The 24,897-nt window shown below is 44.7% G+C and overlaps 3 protein-coding genes across 8 annotated transcripts in view; 2 read left to right on the top strand and 1 right to left on the bottom strand.

The window, feature by feature from the left end:
- The window catches only part of LOC136675711 (double-strand break repair protein MRE11-like), a 55,457-nt gene extending 48,681 nt beyond the window's left edge, over window positions 1-6,776 (bottom strand). Inside the window, exons 1-5 of one of the 2 annotated variants that reach the window (XM_066652428.1) lie at window positions 6,730-6,776; window positions 5,629-5,709; window positions 4,962-5,094; window positions 4,407-4,567; window positions 3,033-3,120 (exon numbers count right to left, since the gene is read on the bottom strand). In XM_066652428.1, coding sequence (XP_066508525.1) covers window positions 3,033-3,120; window positions 4,407-4,567; window positions 4,962-5,094; window positions 5,629-5,651 — 405 coding nt within the window. In that variant the 5' untranslated portion in view covers window positions 5,652-5,709; window positions 6,730-6,776. Of the gene's footprint in view, window positions 1-3,032; window positions 3,121-4,406; window positions 4,568-4,961; window positions 5,095-5,628; window positions 5,710-6,723 lie in introns of both variants that reach the window. The other variant, XM_066652429.1, reaches the window with a different exon arrangement.
- A 279-nt stretch (window positions 6,777-7,055) lies between these two features.
- LOC136675864 (ankyrin repeat domain-containing protein 49-like) lies at window positions 7,056-18,000 on the top strand. 5 transcript variants are annotated; one of them, XM_066652649.1, is made up of 3 exons: window positions 7,056-7,182; window positions 7,710-7,945; window positions 16,795-18,000. In XM_066652649.1, the coding sequence occupies exons 2-3, from the start codon at window positions 7,733-7,735 to the stop codon at window positions 17,245-17,247; spliced, it is 666 nt and encodes a 221-aa protein (XP_066508746.1). In that variant the 5' UTR covers window positions 7,056-7,182; window positions 7,710-7,732; the 3' UTR covers window positions 17,248-18,000. The 5 variants fall into 5 exon arrangements, with proteins under 5 accessions (XP_066508746.1, XP_066508747.1, XP_066508750.1 ...); XM_066652650.1 differs by having other exon boundaries at window positions 7,112-7,182; window positions 7,720-7,945; XM_066652653.1 differs by having other exon boundaries at window positions 7,142-7,182; window positions 7,730-7,945.
- Window positions 18,001-21,674: 3,674 nt separating this feature from the next.
- On the top strand, window positions 21,675-22,811 carry LOC136676055 (alpha-(1,3)-fucosyltransferase 4-like). The gene has a single exon (XM_066652907.1). It carries the CDS (start codon window positions 21,675-21,677, stop codon window positions 22,809-22,811), a length of 1,137 nt encoding a protein of 378 aa, XP_066509004.1.
- The last annotated feature ends 2,086 nt before the right edge of the window (window positions 22,812-24,897 follow it).

Raw genomic sequence — 24,897 nt, 5'->3', positions numbered from 1 at the left:
GATTACGATATTTCATCTTAAAAACAAAATGCAAAAAAAGAATTAGTGATGTACACAGCTGAAGAGACGCATGAAATACTTGCACCCCTTTACTCATCCTTCAACATCATCATAAAACATCATCAATGCGCACTTCAAGGAAGGTCTTAGGACTTAGGGGAAGTATTTTGACATTGTGAGGCTGTTACTTGGCCATTTATGAGGTGGACAAATCAGAAGCAGTTAAATATATTTATATATATATATTTTTTTTGCCATATCACTCACATTTTCTCTGCCTTTTAAAACCAGACATACTTTCTTTGGTCTGAAACCAGGTATCCAAAAAATCTTTAGCTCTGCAACAATCTCATCCCAGTGGGACGAGCCCAGCAAGGGTGCCGTCATGAATCAAGCGCAATCATTTTCATCCAGAAACAAACAGGACATCTAGAACATCTATTCTCTCTTTGCATGGGGTCTAGGATTATACCCAAAATGTCAAAATGGTGAAACACAGCCCCTGCAGAGATTTATCAGAACCAGTGTGAAAAAGATTAGAGAGCATTGTCAAATTCCATCCAAATCCGAGTCTCTCAGAAGTAAATCTCCCTCAAGTGTTAAACTATCACGCTCCAATCTGTCAGCATAGGATTCAGAGCAAATCAGAACAGGACATGAAAGCTCCACAGAGAGCCCATAAAATACAGCATATTTCATTGCTTCTGCCATTTAAAGCGTTGAAGAACCACTACAACCGATCCAAAATGTGGCCTAGTGGGAAATCGCTTACATTATGAGTATTTCAACACACAATCTGCTCAACATAAAGGGGAAATATGAGTGCAGTCAATGTTAACGAGTTAACGCATGTGATTTTTTTGTAATGAAAGTTAATAATGTCTATTATTAGCGGTTTTTATAAGATAATAAAAAAGTTTTAATAAAATATTAGCAGTTTTATTAAGAGTTGTAAACACATCGTCACTACTGTTGAGTTCATAAAGTACATTGTAATATTTTCATGCTGCAATATGAATTAATTCTCTCTTACGGTCTGTTTCACACACACACACACACACACACACACACACACACACACACACACACACACACACACACTACTTAACATATAAAATAAAATATCATATAAAACCCAAATAATGGTTCAGAGTCATTGCACAGTTCATAATTAAATTCACACTATGGATTTCTCATAGAGACAGATGACAGCGTCTTCTCCAGATAAACTCCCTGACTCCCTATAACTGCAGAAACAGAGCAATACTTCACTATGTGCTTGGCCTTCTTCTTTCCCAGTCCTACAATCCGTAGGCCACACACACACACACAGCCTGTGAACGTGCCCTAAACTTCCAAACACCAAGGCAACTACTTTACAGGAGTAGCCACTCTCATTAAGAATCTCCATCAGTGGCTGATACTTTAGGACTTTAGAGGTGTAACACAGCTCCATATATCCATCGTAAGAACATCCAACTTCCACAATCATCACACTCCTCCTCCCTTCATTAATCAGAACAATGTCGGGGGAATTCGGACAGTTACTAAAAACGACCTGTGACCTCTCCTGGTTCAAAGACAAAAACCACTCTACCTTAACCCTTTCATTCACATGAATTACCGTTTTTGAACGACACACAGATGCAAACTCCTTACTTAATAAATGTACAATTCGGTCATGTCTAAGAATATAAAGTCCTTGAAGAGCTGGACAACCGTTCATGACATGTGCTACAGATTCAGCCTCTTGATTATCCTGCAATAAACAATAAGGTTTCTGCTGTAACGGAGACCAAAGAGACAGATTATACTTTGTTGGTAACACTTGGAGGCGAGCTTTAACTACAAAGCTAAAGAACTGTTGATCAAGTCCAGAGCTTCCCAACACAACACGAGACACTGACTGATCCACAAAAGGCAAACATGCTAATTTGCCTTGTAAACGCAGCTCCATCCAGCGCTGTCGCAACCGAGACTGAAGACATTCAAAATCTCAGTTCTGCAGTGATCCATATTCAATTTCTTAAATATCCCATTGTCTTCCATCTCTGCCTCCACACAGACATTTGAATCACACACACACACACACACACACACACACACACACACACACACACACACACACACACACACACACACACACAGATGCTGTGAGAATTTTGCCATTTCCGTTTCCTTGTACCTCGCCTAATCCACAGATTTATCTCCTGTATAGTTGCAGCTGGGAACTGCGTGTTGCAATTTTTTGCAATTATCTGAGCTTTGTTGGGTTTGATGTTAATTCTCTCCTTGAAACGTTTACTCAGCAAATTAAGAGATTCTAATTCAAATATCATAAAAACCACTCTGAAATGTTGTAATGAAGTATCGAACCAGTTTGCCATGCACACCTATTGATTTGTTTTACCTCCCTTCCAGACAAAACACAAAGAAATACTAGTATTTTTAGACAAAATTAATAATGATTAATCACCAAATGTTGCTGTGATTATCACGATTACACTTATTTGACGGACACTGCTAGAAAAAAATGAACCAAATTATATCTCTTCATCTGTACCTGACCTCACTAATGTTCTTATGGATGAATGCTATCAATTCCTCACAGGATTGTTCAAAAATCTAGTATACAAACTTTTGATTAGTATAATATTAATGTTTCAGAAAAATATCTTTTATAAACAGGTGTCCTAAAACATTTGGCCATGTAGTGGGTTTCTCTAAGGTCAGATAATAAGGCAAGGTTACTGTTCCCCATTTATGCATTAAGAGGATTTTTCAAACTCTTTCACAAAGTGCTATGATAATGGGACTGTGCTTGTTGTGATATGTAAATCTGCCCAATGGATCTGTTAAGGTGCTATATATAATCCTCTCTCTCTCTTTCACTTTCTCTCACTCTCAGTAAGTAAAAGCATGATTATTCTCTCCTCTATTATTCATCTCTCTCTCTCCCCCTCTATGTCTATTTTCCTTTTTTTTTTTTAACTCATTCTCTCCCCAAATTTTCGTCTCTATCCTTCTCTTACCCCAGTTGGATCATCATGGTTTCCATGGACACTGAAGACAGGGATAGAAATGTTGAGATTTTCGTCTTGGTAGTTCACCCATGGGAACCTGACAAAGTGGACAAGAGAGATCAAAAAATCGTTACAACATTTCAGGAAAGTTCAAAGTAAAAATGTCTCCTGTTGAACGATACCAAAGGTCTGAGCGGGGTAAAGTGAGAGGCTTGGTTTGAAAAAGTTTTTGGTTTGAAAAAAGTCTAAAAGAAAGGAAAATATTTTAAAGATCAATCCATGGAGCAACATTCATAAAAAATGATTATACTTCCCTTTGCTCAAGAGAATTCAAATTGTTCAGTTGTCCCAGAATGAACCAATTTATGCCCCAAACAACAGGTCCCCAATATGGGGACAATCATATTTATTTATGCCAGTGGTTCCAGAAAATTTTCTGCAGGGTCACACTTTTGCAGATGAGAATATTTTCAAGGCAGAACACACCACACTCCTCACAGACAGTCACCTGGAGGAAACCCACGCAGACACAGGGAGAACACACCACACTCCTCACAGACAGTCACCCGGAGGAAACCCACGCAGACACAGGGAGAACACACCACACTCCTCACAGACAGTCACCCGGAGGAAACCCACGCAGACACAGAGAGAACACACCACACTCCTCACTGACAGTCACCCGGAGGAAACCCACGCAGACACAGGAAGAACACACCACACTCCTCACAGACAGTCACCCGGAGGAAACCCACGCATACACAGAGAGAACACACCACACTCCTCACAGACAGTCACCCGGAGGAAACCCACACTGACACAGGGAGAACACACCACACTCCTCACTGACAGTCACCCGGAGGAAACCCACGCAGACACAGAGAGAACACACCACACTCCTCACAGACAGTCACCCGGAGGAAACCCACACTGACACAGGGAGAACACACCACACTCCTCACAGACAGTCACCTGGAGGAAACCCACACAGACACAGGGAGAACACACCACACTCCTCACAGACAGTCACCCGGAGGAAACCCACACAGACACAGAGAGAACACACCACACTCCTCACAGACAGTCACCTGGAGGAAACCCACGCAGACACAGGGAGAACACACCACACTCCTCACAGACAGTCACCCGGAGGAAACCCACACAGACACAGGGAGAACACACCACACTCCTCACAGACAGTCACCCGGAGGAAACCCACGCAGACACAGGGAGAACACACCACACTCCTCACAGACAGTCACCCGGAGGAAACCCACACAGACACAGGTCCCTGGAGCTGTGTAGATTTATATCAGAGAGGTCCTATTTAAATTTACATCCCTTAATATACCTTTCTTAAAACGGAAAGAGATGGAGTCTTACTTGCTGTTGCTGAAGTTGACGGCCTGGTCGCTGATGATGTCGAAGAGAATGGGTTTGTCCCCCATGCAGTATTTCCTCATGATCTCCAAACAGCTGTGCATCGTCTTTCTGGACGGCTTGTTGTCATGGAACAGATCTCCACCCAGTAGCACAAAATCCACCTGGAGTTCATTTCAAAGAAATTGTCCCATAAAATGACCTAGTGTTCTATACCAGTTTTATGGACAGGTAAAAGAAGGCAAGCTAGGCAGTCATTTCATAATGGAAGGGGTTTTCTTGGTTTTGACTTCAGGTTACTTAGGAATACTTCATTCAGCACTTGATTTAAGGCCTGTTCATGACATGAGGACAGAAACCATTATGCATTTTTAAAAAGTGATGGCTGCCAAAAAAGAACTTAAAAGGTTAACACTTTCCTGTTCCTGTACATTGTTATTTGTCCATATTTTCATTGGATTTAACATTTTCTCCACTGCAACTTTCCTGAACAAGTTGTCCTTGGTGAATAGAGCACATGCTGATAATGTGTGTGTTTATGTGAAATACACTTCTCACCTCGTTTTCTTTTGCACATTTCATAATCTCGTCAAATGTCACAAAAGTATCATTTCCTCGCACAGCATCTTTTTCCAGGAAGCCCAGGTGGACATCCGTGGCAATGAGAATTTTAAAGGTGTCCTCGTCATCCCTGAAGCAAAGCCAACAAAATGGTGAGTGACTTTATGTAACAGAGGTTCCATAACAGAAAATATGTTTCATTTATTTACCAAATATTTGAGAATACTTGCTCATTAACATTTTTTTTTTCAGAAATTAAGGATATTAACCATATCTAGTTTGTCATCATATATCCATGTTTTGACTATTTTTGAGTATTTTTTGGGAACATTTCTGTGACTATTTGATGGCACTGACTGAAAAGGACTGGTACTGATTTTGGATGATTATCTCTGGCTTATAAACAATACTCTAAAACTTCCCAAAGGTACTGGATGTCCCCATAGCTCCTGAGAACACTGCTCTATTGTTCCAAAACCCAGTAGTGTGTCCAAGACAGCTGAACTTTAAATTACCTGGATTTGCTCATTATAAAGGATGTCTAAAACATTCTGGACTCATAAAATACACAGTAAATACATGTCCAAGGCTGCTTACTGTGATAATCCCGCACACATTAAAAAAAAATCTGTCACATCAGCTAGAGTTAAATGTGTGCACTTACACTGCATTTCCAGATGACGTCATACTGAGTGGGTAAACAGTGTGATCATCAAGTTTTAAAAAAATAAAACTGTCAAACAATCTGAAAACAGAATATCAAAGGGTCAATAACACATCAATAAAAATAAGTGATTAAAGTACAGTAGTTAAGAGCTAGAGAGCTCTTACCAACATACACCACTCAACCAAAACATTCAAAGAGCTTTCTATTTATATACTTAATGTCCATTTTAAAAACTGCGTGTACTATATAGATTTTGCACACATGACTACCACAAAACAAGTATTATTTGAGTGCTCTAACATTCTGTATTCACTGCAGTGACACGGACATTGTGGTGGTGTGGCGCTCATTCACTGACCACTCTATTAGACACATCTTAAATGTCCACCTCTAAACACCTTGGAAAATAAACAATTCATTCAAAAATAATGAGCCAACATCATCCTGTGAACACAAGTGAAGGATATTATCTCCAGGAGCACTGCCGTGTCTGATCCACTTGTACCAGCAGAACATACCAACATGCCACTGCAAAGTCAGTGTCACTGCAGCACTGAGTGAGTTAACAATGTACGCAAAGCCACAGATGGACTACAGTCTGTAATTTAAGAAGTACAAAGTGTCTTAAAAAAGTGGTAAGTGGAGCAGAAAAAATGGACAATGAATGTAGGAGCAAGGAGGTCTATTTAGTGTCTTAACTGAATGGTACACACTGTATCATCACAGTAGCACAATGACAACACAGTGTTATTTTATTAGTTTACTTTGTATTTCTTTATCAGAGTTGAAAAATAAAAATACGAATCACGTTTAATTAATGTTTTCCGGTGTTCAAATACAAAACTAAAACAAAGCCATATCTGCAGGACATATGAGACGTCAGGATATAGATACATCACTGTAATTAATCTTACCATATTTACCATAGTCATAAATTACAGTAAATATAATGTTTACAGAGCTACTATCAACTTCTGGTCTATATTATAAGTTAGGAATATGTCCCTGACTACAAAACACTCAGTTCAATCATTAAGCAGTATATTTAAAGGGAACAGTTTGTTAAATCGTGCAAAAAAAAACACATCTTACATTCACCTCTTAAAAACTGCACGTGAAATTTCCCTCCCCCGGATTTCGTCCTCGCGCGGTGCATCATGGGTTTTGTAGTTCTTCCGTACGCTGAAAAGCTTTTGTAATGCTTATTAAAACTACATTTCCCAACATACTGAGCGCCAAAAGGAAGTTATGACTCTAGCGCCGTTTTAATGGGTGTGAACATAATTCCTCAACATTCCCTACGTAGTGCACTAGATATGGATATAAACACTACTTTTTCTGAAACGCATAGTTCCAGAAATGTTCGCTAAAGAATCCGGTAACTTAGTAAATGTTTACATGGCTATATAATCGATATACAATGCATTAATTGTACGGAGATGTCTTTCGATTGTATATTGTAGTGCACTAAGTAGGGCATATGGCGCAATTTGAGACTAAACCCATGTTTCTGGCTGCGTAGATTTTCTCTGCTTGCTGCACTGAAGAGTGGTGAGTGTTATTCTGCAAATTAAGCTCTATTATTGTGTTTAATACAAGACCCATAAATACATTTAATACAAGGACCACCACAGCATTAAATGAGCTAGTGGCTCTTGATTTTGCATCTACAATGTGGCAGGCCTGTCTATTAGAGTGGACAGTGAGTTGACACTGTTTAAGAACACCAGCAGCAGGGTGTTGTTTAATTCGTACTATCAAAACTCACACCTACACACCATCACAAGCCATGTTCACAATAGTGAGCACCAAAAAAAAAAAACTCTTTGGTGGTCTTAACCATTGAAGATCAGGGTGCAATGTGGCTAACAATGTATGCAGAGCAATAAATGGTCTACTGTCTGTAATTGTAAAATTAAGAAAAAAATATCTATCTCATTGACCGATATATATTCAGAATCCTGTTAGGTTTTTATTAATACTTTATCCAGAGTCTCATATGTAATAAGCATGAATATAGCATTTTTAGGAGACAATCTAATATTCATTATGATTTGATTCCTCCCTCTCAAACAAAGTCTCTGTAAGTGTTTAACAGGAGATGGAGTTTCCGGAAGGATTTAACCAGCTGGAGCTGCTGGAGTCTCACGGTCATATGATACCCATTGGGACAGAGAGTGCCTGGGAGGATGAAGAGGGCGAAGATGATGATAAAGATGAAGGCCATCACAGTGAGGAGTGGTACAAGCAGCAGGAGCTCAGATTGGAAAGCAATCCAGCGGAGCTCATGCTTTGGGCTGCAGAAAGGAACAGAGTAAGGGATCTATATCTTCTTACGCAGTGTAAAATGCATACATCTGCAGAGAGTCCATTTATTTGATGCAAATTTTCCTAAAATGCTGCCTGAAATGAAGTTGCACTGCCGGAAGACCTTTCACTGGCTGTTTCCAGATGGTGTAGGAAGTTGTGTACTTGGAGGATTTGCCCCTTTAAGCAGTTCCGACCTTAAAATGAATATTCCAGTTTTCTCACTTTGATTTCTTTTAAATATGTGTAGGCATCTTTTGACACACATCCAAAGTTCAGTCTCAAAATTGAGTTACATGCTTTACCTGAAGGGTATTTGCCTGATGTTTGAAAACATTAAAACTTTTAATGCTGCGTGTGCGCACACACATCTGCTTGTGTGTGTGTGTGTGTGTGTGTGTGTGTGTGCAGGAATAAGGGAATAGAATAAGCAGCTGTTAATTTCTTTCACATTTCTCTCAATTTGTGTGTGGGTGTGTGTGGGGTGGTCCTGCTGAGAGAGCTCTGATGTGATCTGCCTGAAAATAGAGTTCACTGAAGTGCAGTGGAAAAGTCTCCAAGGTCCCCTCCGGCAAAAATCTTTCATTTTTAATATCCAGCTGGTCATTAAGGTTATTATCGTGTCCGTTCTGAACTGAACTGTGTCAGTGGGTTGGTAGCACTGAGGTCAGAAAGACTTAGGGTATTGTGACTTGATTTAATGTGGAGGTTTATTAAAAAGTTACGTTTACTGAAGTTTTCCTTCATCTCGGGTGTAGTTTTTCTGCACTGAAGCATTTCATTTTAAACTAAAGTTAATATGTATCAACGACTGAAATGTGTTGAATTTTAAAAGGTTACGGCCCTTCATACTGTGTGTGTGTGTGTGTGGGCCAGGTTTTACTGGTTTACACAAACATTTTTTGGGGACTTGTGTTCATTTTGGTGACCACATGCTGGACTCCATCCATCCATCCATCCATTATCTGTAACCGCTTATCCAATTTAGGGTCCAGAGCCTACCTGGAATCATTGGGCGCAAGGCGGGAATACACCCTGGAGGGGACGCCAGTCCTTCACAGGGCAACACAGACACACACACACATTCACTCACTCACACCTACGGACACTTTTGAGCCGCCAATCCTGCACACCTGCAACGTGTGTTTTTGGACTGTGGGAGGAAACCGGAGCACCCGGAGGAAACCCACGCGGACACGGGGAGAACACACCAACTCCTCACAGACAGTCACCCGGAGCTGGAATCGAACCCACAACCTCCAGGCCCCTGGAGCTGTGTGACTGCGACACTACCTGCTGCGCCACCGTGCCGCCCCACATGCTGGACTCGTTAATGTAAATAAATTAATTACGGTTCTTGTTATTACAGGCCATGGAGTCTATTCTGACTCTTGGATAGAGTTTCTCCAGAATATTCTGCCTTTTGTAGCTCTCATCATAAAATATATGAAATATATGAATAAATATATGAACTTCAGTAATTTTTCTGATATCAATATTGCCCATTGTACGGAGCCCCTGAAGGGACATGGTGCGAATTTCTTTTTAGCGAAAAATCTCGCAAGCACCACTTAGTATGTCGTGAGCACCACTTTGTTTCTTTGTCTGGCAACATGGCAGGGAAGGAGAGGATGTGCTGTAGCGCCCCCATCATTGACGAAGACCTATTTAACTGTTTAAAGTCACATCACATTATTTTGGGAGAGTACAGATCATCAGGCTAAATATTTAGAGGCGTGTGGCTTTATTTTCTAACATGGAATAACCTTTATGTCTCTACTAAGTGGTGCATACGACATACTAAGCGGTTCTCACGACTTACTGAGCGGTGCTCACGACTTACTGAGCGGTGCTCCCGACACGCTGAGCGGTGCCCACGACACGCTGAGCGGTGCCCACGACACGCTGAGCGGTGCCCACGACACGCTGAGCGGTGCCCACGAGACGCTGAGCGGTGCTCCCGACATGCTGAGCGGTGCCCACGACATGCTGAGCGGTGCTCCCGACATGCTGAGCGGTGCTCCCGACATGCTGAGCGGTGCTCCCGACATGCTGAGCGGTGCCCACGACACGCTGAGCGGTGCCCACGACACGCTGAGCGGTGCTCCCGACACGCTGAGCGGTGCCCACGACACGCTGAGCAGTGCTCCCGACACGCTGTCAAATTCAGGTTGAAATTCATCATAAAACCTTTCAGTTTCCCTGGCCTTAATCATTCACGGCATTGTATCCAATACTGATCTCGCTGACATCTTTGCTGACAATGAAACTACTCCATTCCTTTTTGGGTTATATGTTAGGGTTAGTAATTATGGGTAATGTATAGCTATGTGTCCATACAATGAAGAGGTTTCTATATAATGTCCCCACAATGCATAAAAACTTAATAAAAACAATGCCATTAATTTTGGATTAAGAGAATCTATTCTGAGGTGTTGGGCCTGTGATTTTTCCTTGCTGTAAAGGCATGTCTTGATGCAAAATGAAGCTGTTATGTTTAATTTGTGAAGAAAAGGGCAACTTTCATTATGTTAAATGCCATCAAGTTCCAGCAAATCTCTCAAGCTTCTCAGATAAGATCTTTAAAACTTCTAAAATCTAGAGTAGAGACAGAAAAGGAGTGTGAGAGTGTTTCCATCCATCCATTATCTATAAGCGCTTATCCAGTTCAGGGTCGCGGTGGGTCTAGAGCCTACCTGGAATCATTGGGCGCAAGGCGGGAATACACCCTGGAGGGGGCGCCAGTCCTTCACAGGGCAACACACACACACTCACACCTACAGACACTTTTGAGTCACCAATCCACCTACCAACGTGTGTTTTTGGACTGTGGGAGGAAAGCGGAGGAAAACCACACAGACACAGGGAGAACACACCACACTCCTCACAGACAGTCACCCGGAGGAAACCCACGCAGACACAGAGAGAACACACCACACTCCTCACAGACAGTCACCCGGAGGAAACCCACGCAGACACAGAGAGAACACACCACACTCCTCACAGACAGTCACCCGGAGGAAACCCACGCAGACACAGGGAGAACACACCACACTCCTCACAGACAGTCACCCGGAGGAAACCCACGCAGACACAGAGAGAACACACCACACTCCTCACAGACAGTCACCCGGAGGAAACCCACGCAGACACAGGGAGAACACACCACACTCCTCACAGACAGTCACCCGGAGGAAACCCACCCAGACACAGAGAGAACACACCACACTCCTCACAGACAGTCACCCGGAGGAAACCCACGCAGACACAGGGAGAACACACCACACTCCTCACAGACAGTCACCCGGAGGAAACCCACGCAGACACAGAGAGAACACACCACACTCCTCACAGACAGTCACCCGGAGGAAACCCACGCAGACACAGAGAGAACACACCACACTCCTCACAGACAGTCACCCGGAGGAAACCCACGCAGACACAGAGAGAACACACCACACTCCTCACAGACAGTCACCCGGAGGAAACCCACGCAGACACAGGGAGAACACACCACACTCCTCACAGACAGTCACCCGGAGGAAACCCACGCAGACACAGAGAGAACACACCACACTCCTCACAGACAGTCACCCGGAGGAAACCCACGCAGACACAGGGAGAACACACCACACTCCTCACAGACAGTCACCCGGAGGAAACCCACGCAGACACAGAGAGAACACACCACACTCCTCACAGACAGTCACCCGGAGGAAACCCACGCAGACACAGGGAGAACACACCACACTCCTCACAGACAGTCACCCGGAGGAAACCCACGCAGACACAGAGAGAACACACCACACTCCTCACAGACAGTCACCCGGAGGAAACCCACGCAGACACAGGGAGAACACACAACACTCCTCACAGACAGTCACCCGGAGGAAACCCATGCAGACACAGAGAGAACACACCACACTCCTCACAGACAGTCACCCGGAGGAAACCCACGCAGACACAGAGAGAACACACCACACTCCTCACAGACAGTCACCCGGAGGAAACCCACGCAGACACAGGGAGAACACACCACACTCCTCACAGACAGTCACCCGGAGGAAACCCACGCAGACACAGGGAGAACACACCACACTCCTCACAGACAGTCACCCGGAGGAAACCCACGCAGACACAGGGAGAACACACCACACTCCTCACAGACAGTCACCCGGAGGAAACCCACGCAGACACAGGGAGAACACACCACACTCCTCACAGACAGTCACCCGGAGGAAACCCACGCAGACACAGGGAGAACACACCACACTCCTCACAGACAGTCACCCGGAGGAAACCCACGCAGACACAGAGAGAACACACCACACTCCTCACAGACAGTCACCCGGAGGAAACCCACGCAGACACAGGGAGAACACACCACACTCCTCACAGACAGTCACCCGGAGGAAACCCACGCAGACACAGAGAGAACACACCACACTCCTCACAGACAGTCACCCGGAGGAAACCCACGCAGACACAGGGAGAACACACCACACTCCTCACAGACAGTCACCCGGAGGAAACCCACGCAGACACAGAGAGAACACACCACACTCCTCACAGACAGTCACCCGGAGGAAACCCACGCAGACACAGGGAGAACACACCACACTCCTCACAGACAGTCACCCGGAGGAAACCCACGCAGACACAGAGAGAACACACCACACTCCTCACAGACAGTCACCCGGAGGAAACCCACGCAGACACAGAGAGAACACACCACACTCCTCACAGACAGTCACCCGGAGGAAACCCACGCAGACACAGAGAGAACACACCACACTCCTCACAGACAGTCACCCGGAGGAAACCCACGCAGACACAGGGAGAACACACCACACTCCTCACAGACAGTCACCCGGAGGAAACCCACGCAGACACAGAGAGAACACACCACACTCCTCACAGACAGTCACCCGGAGGAAACCCACGCAGACACAGGGAGAACACACCACACTCCTCACAGACAGTCACCCGGAGGAAACCCACGCAGACACAGAGAGAACACACCACACTCCTCACAGACAGTCACCCGGAGGAAACCCACGCAGACACAGGGAGAACACACCACACTCCTCACAGACAGTCACCCGGAGGAAACCCACGCAGACACAGAGAGAACACACCACACTCCTCACAGACAGTCACCCGGAGGAAACCCACGCAGACACAGGGAGAACACACAACACTCCTCACAGACAGTCACCCGGAGGAAACCCATGCAGACACAGAGAGAACACACCACACTCCTCACAGACAGTCACCCGGAGGAAACCCACGCAGACACAGAGAGAACACACCACACTCCTCACAGACAGTCACCCGGAGGAAACCCACGCAGACACAGGGAGAACACACCACACTCCTCACAGACAGTCACCCGGAGGAAACCCACGCAGACACAGGGAGAACACACCACACTCCTCACAGACAGTCACCCGGAGGAAACCCACGCAGACACAGGGAGAACACACCACACTCCTCACAGACAGTCACCCGGAGGAAACCCACGCAGACACAGGGAGAACACACCACACTCCTCACAGACAGTCACCCGGAGGAAACCCACGCAGACACAGGGAGAACACACCACACTCCTCACAGACAGTCACCCGGAGGAAACCCACGCAGACACAGGGAGAACACACCACACTCCTCACAGACAGTCACCCGGAGGAAACCCACGCAGACACAGGGAGAACACACCACACTCCTCACAGACAGTCACCCGGAGGAAACCCACGCAGACACAGGGAGAACACACCACACTCCTCACAGACAGTCACCCGGAGGAAACCCACACAGACACAGGGAGAACACACCACACTCCTCACAGACAGTCACCCGGAGGAAACCCACGCAGACACAGAGAGAACACACCACACTCCTCACAGACAGTCACCCGGAGGAAACCCACGCAGACACAGAGAGAACACACCACACTCCTCACAGACAGTCACCCGGAGGAAACCCACGCAGACACAGGGAGAACACACCACACTCCTCACAGACAGTCACCCGGAGGAAACCCACGCAGACACAGAGAGAACACACCACACTCCTCACAGACAGTCACCCGGAGGAAACCCACGCAGACACAGAGAGAACACACCACACTCCTCACAGACAGTCACCCGGAGGAAACCCACGCAGACACAGAGAGAACACACCACACTCCTCACAGACAGTCACCCGGAGGAAACCCACGCAGACACAGAGAGAACACACCACACTCCTCACAGACAGTCACCCGGAGGAAACCCACGCAGACACAGGGAGAACACACCACACTCCTCACAGACAGTCACCGGGAGGAAACCCACGCAGACACAGAGAGAACACACCACACTCCTCACAGACAGTCACCCGGAGGAAACCCACGCAGACACAGAGAGAACACACCACACTCCTCACAGACAGTCACCCGGAGGAAACCCACGCAGACACAGAGAGAACACACCACACTCCTCACAGACAGTCACCTGGAGGAAACCCACGCAGACACAGAGAGAACACACCACACTCCTCACAGACAGTCACCCGGAGGAAACCCACGCAGACACAGAGAGAACACACCACACTCCTCACAGACAGTCACCCGGAGGAAACCCACGCAGACACAGAGAGAACACACCACACTCCTCACAGACAGTCACCCGGAGGAAACCCACGCAGACACAGAGAGAACACACCACACTCCTCACAGACAGTCACCCGGAGGAAACCCACGCAGACACAGAGAGAACACACCACACTCCTCACAGACAGTCACCCGGAGGAAACCCACGCAGACACAGAGAGAACACACCACACTCCTCACAGACAGTCACCCGGAGCGGGAATCAAACCCACAACCTCCAGATCCCTGGAGCTGTGTGACTGCGGTACTACCTTCTGCGCCACTGTGCCGCCTGTGAGTGTTTATGAAAAAAAAAAAAAGACTGAAACTTAAAGGCTGCTTTTCATCATGTCTGGGCACAGTTCAGTAAGTTCATGTTTACTGTTATATATATATATTTATATATATAAATGCAGATACTGGAATGGCATGGAATCTATTTCTCACCACTTTATTACAAACGCCTACTTACTTCTCACTTTATGAGATTCCCTCAAGTCCTGGGTCCATTCACGACTCACATCACAGACTTGTTCATTTAGTTTTATTTTTATTCACTGTTAAGTGACATTTACAAGTTTATGTAAATGTTTATGAGCAACAGAGAAGATAAATAAATGATGTTATGAATTAATTTTAAACTGAACCATGTTAGATGTTTATGTATGTAATAAGTCTAGTGTTGCTTCCATTGACTTGCTTTCAGTTCTTCAAAGAAATACATAGCTACCCCTCTGTACATGAGGCCCAGTCCACACATTTCCCCATATGTTTAAAAACTTTTTAAGTGTATATTTAAGTGGAGTAAGAGTTGCCCTGTTGGATTATTGGAGGGAAGAGTGTTCCTGTGTCTTAGACGTAAGTTGGGTTCTCTACATGCAGCGGGGCACTGTAGACATTGCTTGTGTTTGAGCATGGTGAGCTGTGGCTCAGGTATCAGTGTTCCAGTATCTCATTTCATTCACTCTTTCAACTCCAAAGATGGATATCTGAGCACCTTAAAGGAGACATATTATGAAAATCTCCTTTGTCCAGTGCTTTGTATGTACACATGTGTGAACATGCAGTCTACCAACACACAGGGCAAACAAGGCAGTTTTATGAGGGGTGTCCAAGTTGAAAATATGAGATAAACCAGTCGTTCTGATTCAGCTCCAATTCCTCGTCGAGTGCCGTCTCATTAGAATTTTACCGTGCCCCCATCTGAGCATCTCACGGAGCCAGAGACATGTTTATGTGAGCAGAGGAAGGGTTAATCTGTGTAAAATAGACATGTCCAGAGCTAGTGCTGGGCAATATGACTGCAATCAATATCACAATTAATGGAACATTTTACCTTGATTATGGTTAATGTAGAAAAATGAATTAGTTTAGTTTTTGGTTTTTCACCCTCATAGTTCACTGACAAGATCCAGACGCAACTTTTAAAGCTAGGGTTAGGGTTAAGGTTAGGTGAGAGAATGAGAGTGGACAAAAAAGAAACAGCAAAGGAAGAGAACTAAGCAAAACGGCACAAATTGAAACCTGCTGCGCTGTGTTTAAATTCTTCTGATGAGATTATGTGCAGGTTTTTACTCGGTTTATGTTGTGCAATTGAACGTAATCCAAATGCTAACAACAACAACAGATATTCAATATAATTTATTCATTCATTCATTATCTGTAAGCGCTTATCCAGTTCAGGGTCGCGGTGGGTCCAGAGCCTACCTGGAATCATTGGGCGCAAGGCGGGAATATACCCTGGAGGGGGCGCCAGTCCTTCACAGGGCAACACACACATTCACTCACACCTACGGACACTTTTGAGTCTCCAATCCACCTACCAACGTGTGTTTTTGGAGTGTGGGGGGAAGCCGGAGCACCCGGAGGAAACCCACGCGGACACAGGGAGAACACACCACACTCCTCACAGACAGTCACCCTGAGGAAACCCACGCGGACACAGGAAGAACACACCACACTCCTCACAGACAGTCACCCGGAGGAAACCCACGCAGACACAGGGAGAACACACCACACTCCTCACAGACGGTCACCCGGAGGAAACCCACACAGACACAGGGAGAACACACCACACTCCTCACAGACGGTCACCCGGAGCGGGACTTGAACCCACAACCTCCAGGTCCCTGGAGCTGTGTTGCTGCTGATTAATAATGACTCCCTGTCCGTTTGTCCAACTCTAATAATGATGCTGATCTAATTGAATTATTTATATCCCTTAGTTGTCCACAGTGAAGCGCCTCCTGGACACAGACGCCTCCCTGGTGAACTGCCGTGATGACGACCGTTACACTCCTCTCCACCGTGCAGCATACAACGGTCATCTCTCCATGGCCTCAGTTCTCCTGGATGCAGGGGCAGAGCTTCACGCAAGGACAGTGGATGGCTGGACACCGCTCCACAGCGCCTCCCGCTGGGGGCACACTGCCATGGCATCCTGTTTACTGCGTCGAGGGGCGAGGGTCAACGAAATGACGAGCGGTGGTCTCACAGCCCTGCAACTGGCTGCCGGAAACCCTGCTGCAGCTCAAACTTTGGAACTGCTGCTGTCACAGCGCTCCCTCCAGGTAGAAATGAGGAACAGCGCTGGGGAAAGGGCCTTTGATATTGCTCTCAGAACCAGCGCCAATTACAACCTGTTCGAAATGACCGAGCCATGTAACAACATTTACTGACCTTACTGGTGTTTCTTCACTTGCTTGACTTCCTGCTTTATTATTTCATGTGGAGAATTTTGGTTTGAACCTTACACCGCACACTCAAACATTTTATAATGGCACCTAATGATCTCAGTGATTCTGTCCGAAACCTGTTTTAAAATCATGGTGGCCCCCAAGAGGCGTAACTGTTCTTTGAAGCGTGAAGTGTCTGCTATTGGTTGCTTGTTTAAGGTGCTCAAAATGACTGATTGCTCCTTTAAGACTAAAATAGGTCTTTACAATGGGTCAGATTCTTTTGGTTCTGGATAAATATTTGCACGGCATAGTTCCTTATGAAACACACCTCGTTCTATTTATCAGCTTCGACGAGCCGGCAGTCAACTGTGAAATGAATGATGTGTTAGAGCAGAGAAAACAATAAGCTATGTGCTGTTCCTTCTCATTTATTTACACCAGTGTCAGGGTTTTGAAAATATTAATTTGGGTAAATATTTAGTATGTATTCTTTCATATAGGTCTCCACCTCTGTTTTCTCAAACATCATGTGTTCCTTGATTTTAAAGGTGGTTTATAACCAAACATAAGGTCTATTAACTGAGAACAAGGCAAACAAATGCCATTAATCCTTTCTGACAACGCATGTATTTGTTACTGGCACTTTAATTGACTAATATATGTATTACTAATCTTCCTATGACTACTATATCTTTAAAAAATGATGATGCTCTAATGAATCTATTGTATAAATGGCTGTAAATATGTATTAAAGTGAACTAACATAAAATAGTTGTGTTTTTAGTGCAGTTTGTATGCTTGTAGCTTAATTGTACACAGTGATACATGTTCATACACAATTTAACAGCTGCTAAGATCATTTCACTGTGGTTTACAGGCAGTAAATTGATATAAAGAAGTAGAAAGGGGGCAAAAAACAAAACCTTGAAACTACAAACAGAGATTCAAGTAGGACACTGTGTGTTTGATGGGTAGCACTAAATAACAACCCCTCAGGGAACAGTTTCTCAACATGAGCGAGTGAGCTTTGTTAATGTATATGTTTAATTCACAAGTGTAGCTTTTGCCCTCAACCACAGAGAGAGTTGATGGAATACATTTCCTCCAGCGTGTACTGAGGGGCTATTGTTTAGAAGTGGAAAAACACAGAGAGGAGTGTGTTACTCTCTGTGAGTGCGGCGCATGTGCCCTCAGGGGGAATGCAAGCCCACTGACAGCCTCCTGTCACTGGAACGAGTTGGGCTCTAAGGGCTTTTATTCAAGGACAACAATTCTGCTCCAGTGTTTTATCACCTCCAGTCCAAAAAAGAAGTGCTCAATTGAGCTTATAGTGGATTTGAGGAACCCGTGAGGCACCAGAGATGTGAAACTACAAAACACAGTCATTTGGCACTCACTTGTCAAACACCAGGGGCACTTTTGTCTAGCTTCTGAACTTCCATGCATCTGAGCCGTGAAAGTACACAAAAAAACGCCATTAAAACATGTTTAACTTATGACAGAAAAGATTGAAATACATTGGGCCTATGAAACATGTTTCCTCAAACATCCCAGCATTAGGCTTTGGAAAAATGGGAACGTTGGACCGTCCAGTACTTTTTGGGAAGAGTTGCCAAAGAGAGTGGTGTCTGCGATCAAGAACTAGTCGTCCAACATAAGTACCTGACTTTACTGAGGTTTATGCGGCTGAATTCTGTCAAGCCTCACAAATCCTCAAAAGAGTGTTCCAGCATCTTATGCAAAGCCCTCCACAGTTTGTTACTGCAGCCACTGGAGAACAACTCTGTATTATTACCCTTCATTTCATTCATCCACTCTAATCCCCTCATCCTGTTTAGGGTTTGTCATCCTTGGAATCATTGGAAGCAAGGCAGAAACACGCCGTGGCACCAGGGCACCAGTCCATGACAGGGCATCACAAAACACTGCTCTTTTTATTCTTGGCCCACTTTACATAACCCATTGTAATATACACAATTTATTTATTCATTTATTAGACTCTTATATTATGTATATTAGACTCAATATATATTGGGTTATTAATTAATTCAGTTTTTCTAAGACAGACCCCATCGTAATTACAAACCCTAATACAGTCAGTATCTGCTAACCTGCTAACACCTGCTCTTCCGTTATCATCAACCTTAAAAGTCCTAAATCAAACACTTCTTACAGCTCCGCTTCATTTCACACAGCTGGATCTTCAGGAATCACATAAGGGATGTTTTATGGACCTGATTAACCATTAACTGACTTTATTCTTCATTTTTAATGTTTGTCATTTTTTGTGCATTTTCTTCTTTCATCTTTTTATATTTGCTTTACCATTGTTCCCTCAAGTGTTGTTCTTAATAACTAGCCTGGTTTAGTTTAATATTAAAAAACATTAATTAATAAAAACTCACACACTCACACCAATGGGTATCTTGGAAGCAACCAGAGGACACCCGCGCAGACAACGCGACAACACATCGATCTCCTCACAGACAGTGACCCAAGGTGGGGATTGAAAGCACAACCCTATGAACCTGGAGCTGGGTGACAGCGACACCACTCGTCGTGCTACTGTGCCGCCCCACTTTGTGGTTAAGAGTTATTTTGACCACGATATTCCTTTATAAGGGCGGCACTGTTGTGCAGCAGGTAGTGTCGCAGTCACACAGCTCCAGGGACCTGGAGGTTGTGGGTTCGAGTCCTGCTCCGGGTGACTGTGTTCTCTCTGTGTCTGCGTGGGTTTCCTCCGGGTGACTGTCTGTGAGGAGTGTGGTGTGTTCTCCCTGTGTCTGCGTGGGTTTCCTCCGGGTGACTGTCTGTGAGGAGTGTGGTGTGTTCTCCCTGTGTCTGCGTGGGTTTCCTCCGTGTGCGCCGGTTTTCTCCCACAGTCCAAAAACACACATTGCTAGGTGTATTGGTGTGTCTGTACGTTTGTGTGAGTGTGTGTGTGTTGCCCTCTGAAGGACTGGCGCCCCCTCCAGGATGTATTCCCGCCTTGCGCCCAATGATTCCGGGTAGGCTCTCGACCCACTGCGACCCTGAATTGGATAAGGGTTACAGATAATGAATGAATGAATGTACTCCTTTATATAAATAGAAAATGAGAGGATTCCCTTTCAGTGCTCGTTTCCTTAAAGGCTTTGTAGCATTCAGATCACCAGTAATGATAGATCATCAATGATAGAATGATTTTAAGCCTAAGCTGAGCCCAGGGTTGAGTGTGTTTGTTTTTAGCTGTGGCCCAGGCTTATTGGGAGTGATCTGAAACCTCTCTCTCTCTCTCTCTCTCTCTCTCTCTCTCTCTCTCTCTCTCTCTCTGTGGCCGAGCGGAGAGTAAACAAAGGAGGCTTTGGGCTGCAGCTCCAGCGCCTGCTGCCACGTTGAGGGGTTTGTAGATGGCAGCTTGAAAAGTAAACAGACAGAGAGCGAGAGGGAGCAAGTGAGAGACAGTGAAGGAGAAGTGAGCTGTAACGGGCGAGAACACGATGGCTGAAAGTACCCAGCAGTGGGAGAACTGGTTCTGCAGGTGCTGAGAGAGTCGAGAAGTGAAGGAGTTTTTAATTCAGAGGAGGAGTGAAGAGAGGGCAGGAGTATGTGTGTGGGTGGCATTTTTCGTGGATCTCGGGGGAAGAAGAGAAAGAATACAACGTTTTTGGAATTAAAGGAGGACTTTCAAGAGGAAGAGACTGTGCTGGGAACTAAAGGGGCACAACTGGAGCAAACCTGGTGCTTAAGGAGTGTCACAAGAGGAGGACTGAGAGGAAGACACTGTGAGGGGTCCTAAAGAGGTGAAGAGAAGAAGACTAGATGGAAGAGTCTGTGCAGGAATGATGGTATAAAACAGGAGGCCAAGGGGCAAAAAACATAAAGAAGACAGTGAGGAACAGTCAGTGTAGGGCACTAAGGTGCACTGTAGGCAGTTATTGGGGCAGGTGATATGAGCTGTTTAGTTTCATTAGGAGTGAAGCCTGAAAGGGAGGACATTCTCTGGCAGGTTCACTTATGTAAATCCAGAAGATGATGGCAATGAAAAAAGTGATGAAGTACTATAGAAAAGTACAATAGAAAAGTACAATAGAAGCAGAAGACTTCAGGGATTAAAGCAACACTAGGTAAGATTTGGTATTTTTGCTCCTGGGCTCCCCTTACAGTTCAAAAGCCTAATTAAATTTTACAGCACTGTCCTGAAATCAAAAAACATATTACATAGTGCAGTATCTGCAGTGCTGTGCCTGAAGCTGCTGTGACGTTAGCTCTATCCTTCCTATTACAGGTCAGTGAAGCATCACAGTGATATCGAAGCTGCAATTTTAAGGTAAAAATACTACCTAGAGTTGCTTTAACAGTGCCTTTGGGGCTTTTAGAAGAGCAGTGGTGAGTGTTTGGGGACTGAAGTGAGGCAGAAAGTGAACAACTCCACTGTGTGAGTATTTATGGCCATTTTCTTCATGTGTGTGAGGAGAAAGCTGCGCATGAAGTGTGTGCGCATCCTTATACCGCTTGTACCTGCGCTCGTGTTGCTCGTGCTCGCCTTCCCGCATGCTCTTGCCCCAGTCATACGCTCAGATTTGCAGGACTTGCAGGCCCCAGACTCGCAGGAGGCGGACCCACACGTGACCCTGCTCCTTGTGTGGTGGTCACCATTTGGAAACACACACCCACTCCCGGACTGCGCGACCAGCTACGGCGTGCCCGGGTGCGCATTGACGATAGACAGGAGTGAGTATGCGCATGCAGATGCCGTGATCTTGCACCACCGTGAGCTGGTGACCAAGGAGGATGCGCTCCCTCCTTCTACGCGCCCTGAAGGCCAGAAGTGGATCTGGATGAATTTCGAGTCTCCATCGCACTCGCCATGGCTGGACAGTCTGAACGGAGTCTTCAACCTCACCATGTCTTATCGCCTTGGCTCGGACATCTTCTTGCCCTATGGGTACCTCAGGCGTCATCACCATGGCAACGGAGATGTCAATCACTTTCCCAAGAAGCTTCAAGGCAGACGCCATGGTAACAACAATGACCAGCGTGACAACAATGACACCCGGGCACTGGTTGCCTGGGTGATAAGCAACTGGAGCGAAGAACAGGAGAGAGTGCAGTTTTACATGAAGCTTCGTCGTTACCTTCACGTGGATGTTTATGGACGCAGGGCACTTCGTCTGGTGAACGACAGCGTCCTGCAGACCATCTCTGGGTATAAGTTCTACTTGGCTTTTGAGAATTCACTCCACACAGACTACATCACAGAGAAGCTTTGGCGTAACGCCCTGCAGGCCGGCGCCGTGCCCGTGGTGCTGGGTCCACCACGAGAGAACTACGAGCGATTCCTTCCGCCTGATGCCTTCATCCATGTCCATGACTTCAAATCGCCACGAGCCCTCGCCTCATACCTCAACTACCTGGACCATCACCCTGCTCAGTATCGCCGCTACATGGCCTGGAGGCGGGACTACAGCGTACATGTTGCCTCCTTTTGGGCAGAGCATTACTGCACTGCCTGCCAGGCCGTCCAGGCCAGCCGCAACCAGCGGAAAACTATAAAAAATCTGGATTTCTGGTTTCAGAATTGATAGCGTAGGATCTGGATTGAATACTAATATGAAAACATGAACAAGTGCAATTCAGTTGTCATGGAATACCCTGTCCAAAGTAGTCCGCTAACTGACCAGGACCAAATACTGAAACCAAACTACTGAGGTACTCAATGAGGTACAATCCAGTACTTTTTTCATGGAACTGATTCATAACTCAACAATCAATTGTCCCTCTTTTTTTCTTGTTTTCTTTTTTTTTGTGTGTCTCTTGAGTTGAGAAAGATGCTGCTGCATTTAAAATTTCAGTGAATGTGAGCACCTCCCTGAAAGCCAAAATTGCTGCTGGGTTTTTATGTACTTTCTTCTTAAACAGATGTACTAAAGGTTGACTTGACATTTCAGTTTGACCCAACTATTTTGCAGTTGGCATGGAACGGTTCACAAAAAAAAAAATCTAATTTACACAAAGCATAGTAAACCAGCTGCAACAAGCTGCTGTAATATTACACTGGAACATAAGGCTAATGTACATAGTAATGAGTGGCTGCGTTACCCATCTTCATTTTTGTTAATGTAGACTTAAAGGTAGAAGTGTAAATTAGCTTTTTCAGTGAACTACTCCTTTAAAGGAACACTTAAAAGGTTTTATTTTTTAATTTTTTTTTTTTTTCTTTTGCTCTTTGGGCCCTTTAGTGTAATTCATTTTTACTGTAATTTACTGAAATCATTGGGAAGGTGGAGGGAGGGAGGGGTTAGCTTCAACAGTGGTCTGCAGATCAGAGTAGCAAAGATGGAGGCCCTATTCTCCCTATTACAGGTCAGTGAAGCATCACAGTGATTCTGAAGCTGTTATTTTAAGGTAAAACTGTTGCATAATGTTCCTTTAAATTTACTAGATGTTTACCAGTCTCCTCCATTAGTCACTAATGCACTGTGTGTGTGTTTTACTGTAATGTTTTAAAACGAATTTAGCTTGTCATAGGAGGCTTAGTGTGTATTTACATCACAATTATTATTTGGACAGTCTCCATCCTTAAACTGAAGGTGTACAGATCGACCAGGTTGAAACCAAGGGACCAAGACGCAAACAGAAACCCACATTGTAAGAAAATATTGCTGTTTTAACTTGATCTTTTTTTTATTTTTAAATGTTAATTTTCTTTAACATTTCTTTTTCAGTAAATGAGAAAATAACAAGACATATAGATAACCATTCATTATTAACTTATTAATTCTATATTTGTCAAAATGTTTTATTTTATTTTTACATTGTTTACACAGATATTTTTTTACTGTTTAACTTTCTCAGAGTTACAAGGATTACAAGTTTACAAAGATTAAAGTCAAGTCAACATCCAGAAAATCGATGTTAATTAATTGGAGAATTGTTCAAGACAAGATTTTGCTTTGAGGATTTTGGACCCGTTGTAGGTAGAGGGTCAGGGGGGTCCAGAGTAGTGCAGCTGTCTAAGCATTGGCCCTATCAGCAAGAGGTCGCTAATTCAATCCCCAGTGATGCCTCAGCCACAGGTCTGGAGTCCTAGTAATATTGACTGCCTGGTTGTGTAGTATGGCCTTCCACCTTCCATGTCTGCTCACAGTGCTAGCCGGCACGAGTGTCTGGCCTCCAGTTCATTACACTGTCTAGTGGCATTGCATTAGCAGCAGGTCAAAACGAGGCTATGCTTGACTTCATGTGAGGAAACGTGTACTAGCCCGTACCACTCTGAAGCTGGTGGTCAAATTGTAATGACTGGGGATAAAATGTATATAAAAGTGGTGCAGGGTTCTTTAGTTCATGTCTCTTAGATGTGAGATTGACCCAGTCACTTCAGGTGGATTCCGTTAACCTCATCATATAGAAAATTCTCCACTTAAATCAAATGTAGCCATGTTTGCTGTCTTTTTAACTCTTTATTTCTTAGGGTTATTCGTTTTATTTTTAATTTTTTTTACTAATGATTTACTCTCAGATTTCAGCACGATTCAGTTGGATTCTTTGGAAAATGGTTCATCCTCAAATTTCATAAAAATTTGGTTCAAATCTCTAGGAAACAATTCACTCTAAATTTACAGTAAGATTTAATTAGATTTGTTTTTAATAATACGTTCTCAAATATCA

This window comes from Hoplias malabaricus, chromosome X1 (assembly GCF_029633855.1).
Source record: "Hoplias malabaricus isolate fHopMal1 chromosome X1, fHopMal1.hap1, whole genome shotgun sequence".
NCBI classification, from domain to species: domain Eukaryota; kingdom Metazoa; phylum Chordata; class Actinopteri; order Characiformes; family Erythrinidae; genus Hoplias; species Hoplias malabaricus.
The sequence above is the reverse complement of the archived record's forward strand: the minus strand, read 5'-3'. Positions and strand labels throughout refer to the sequence as shown.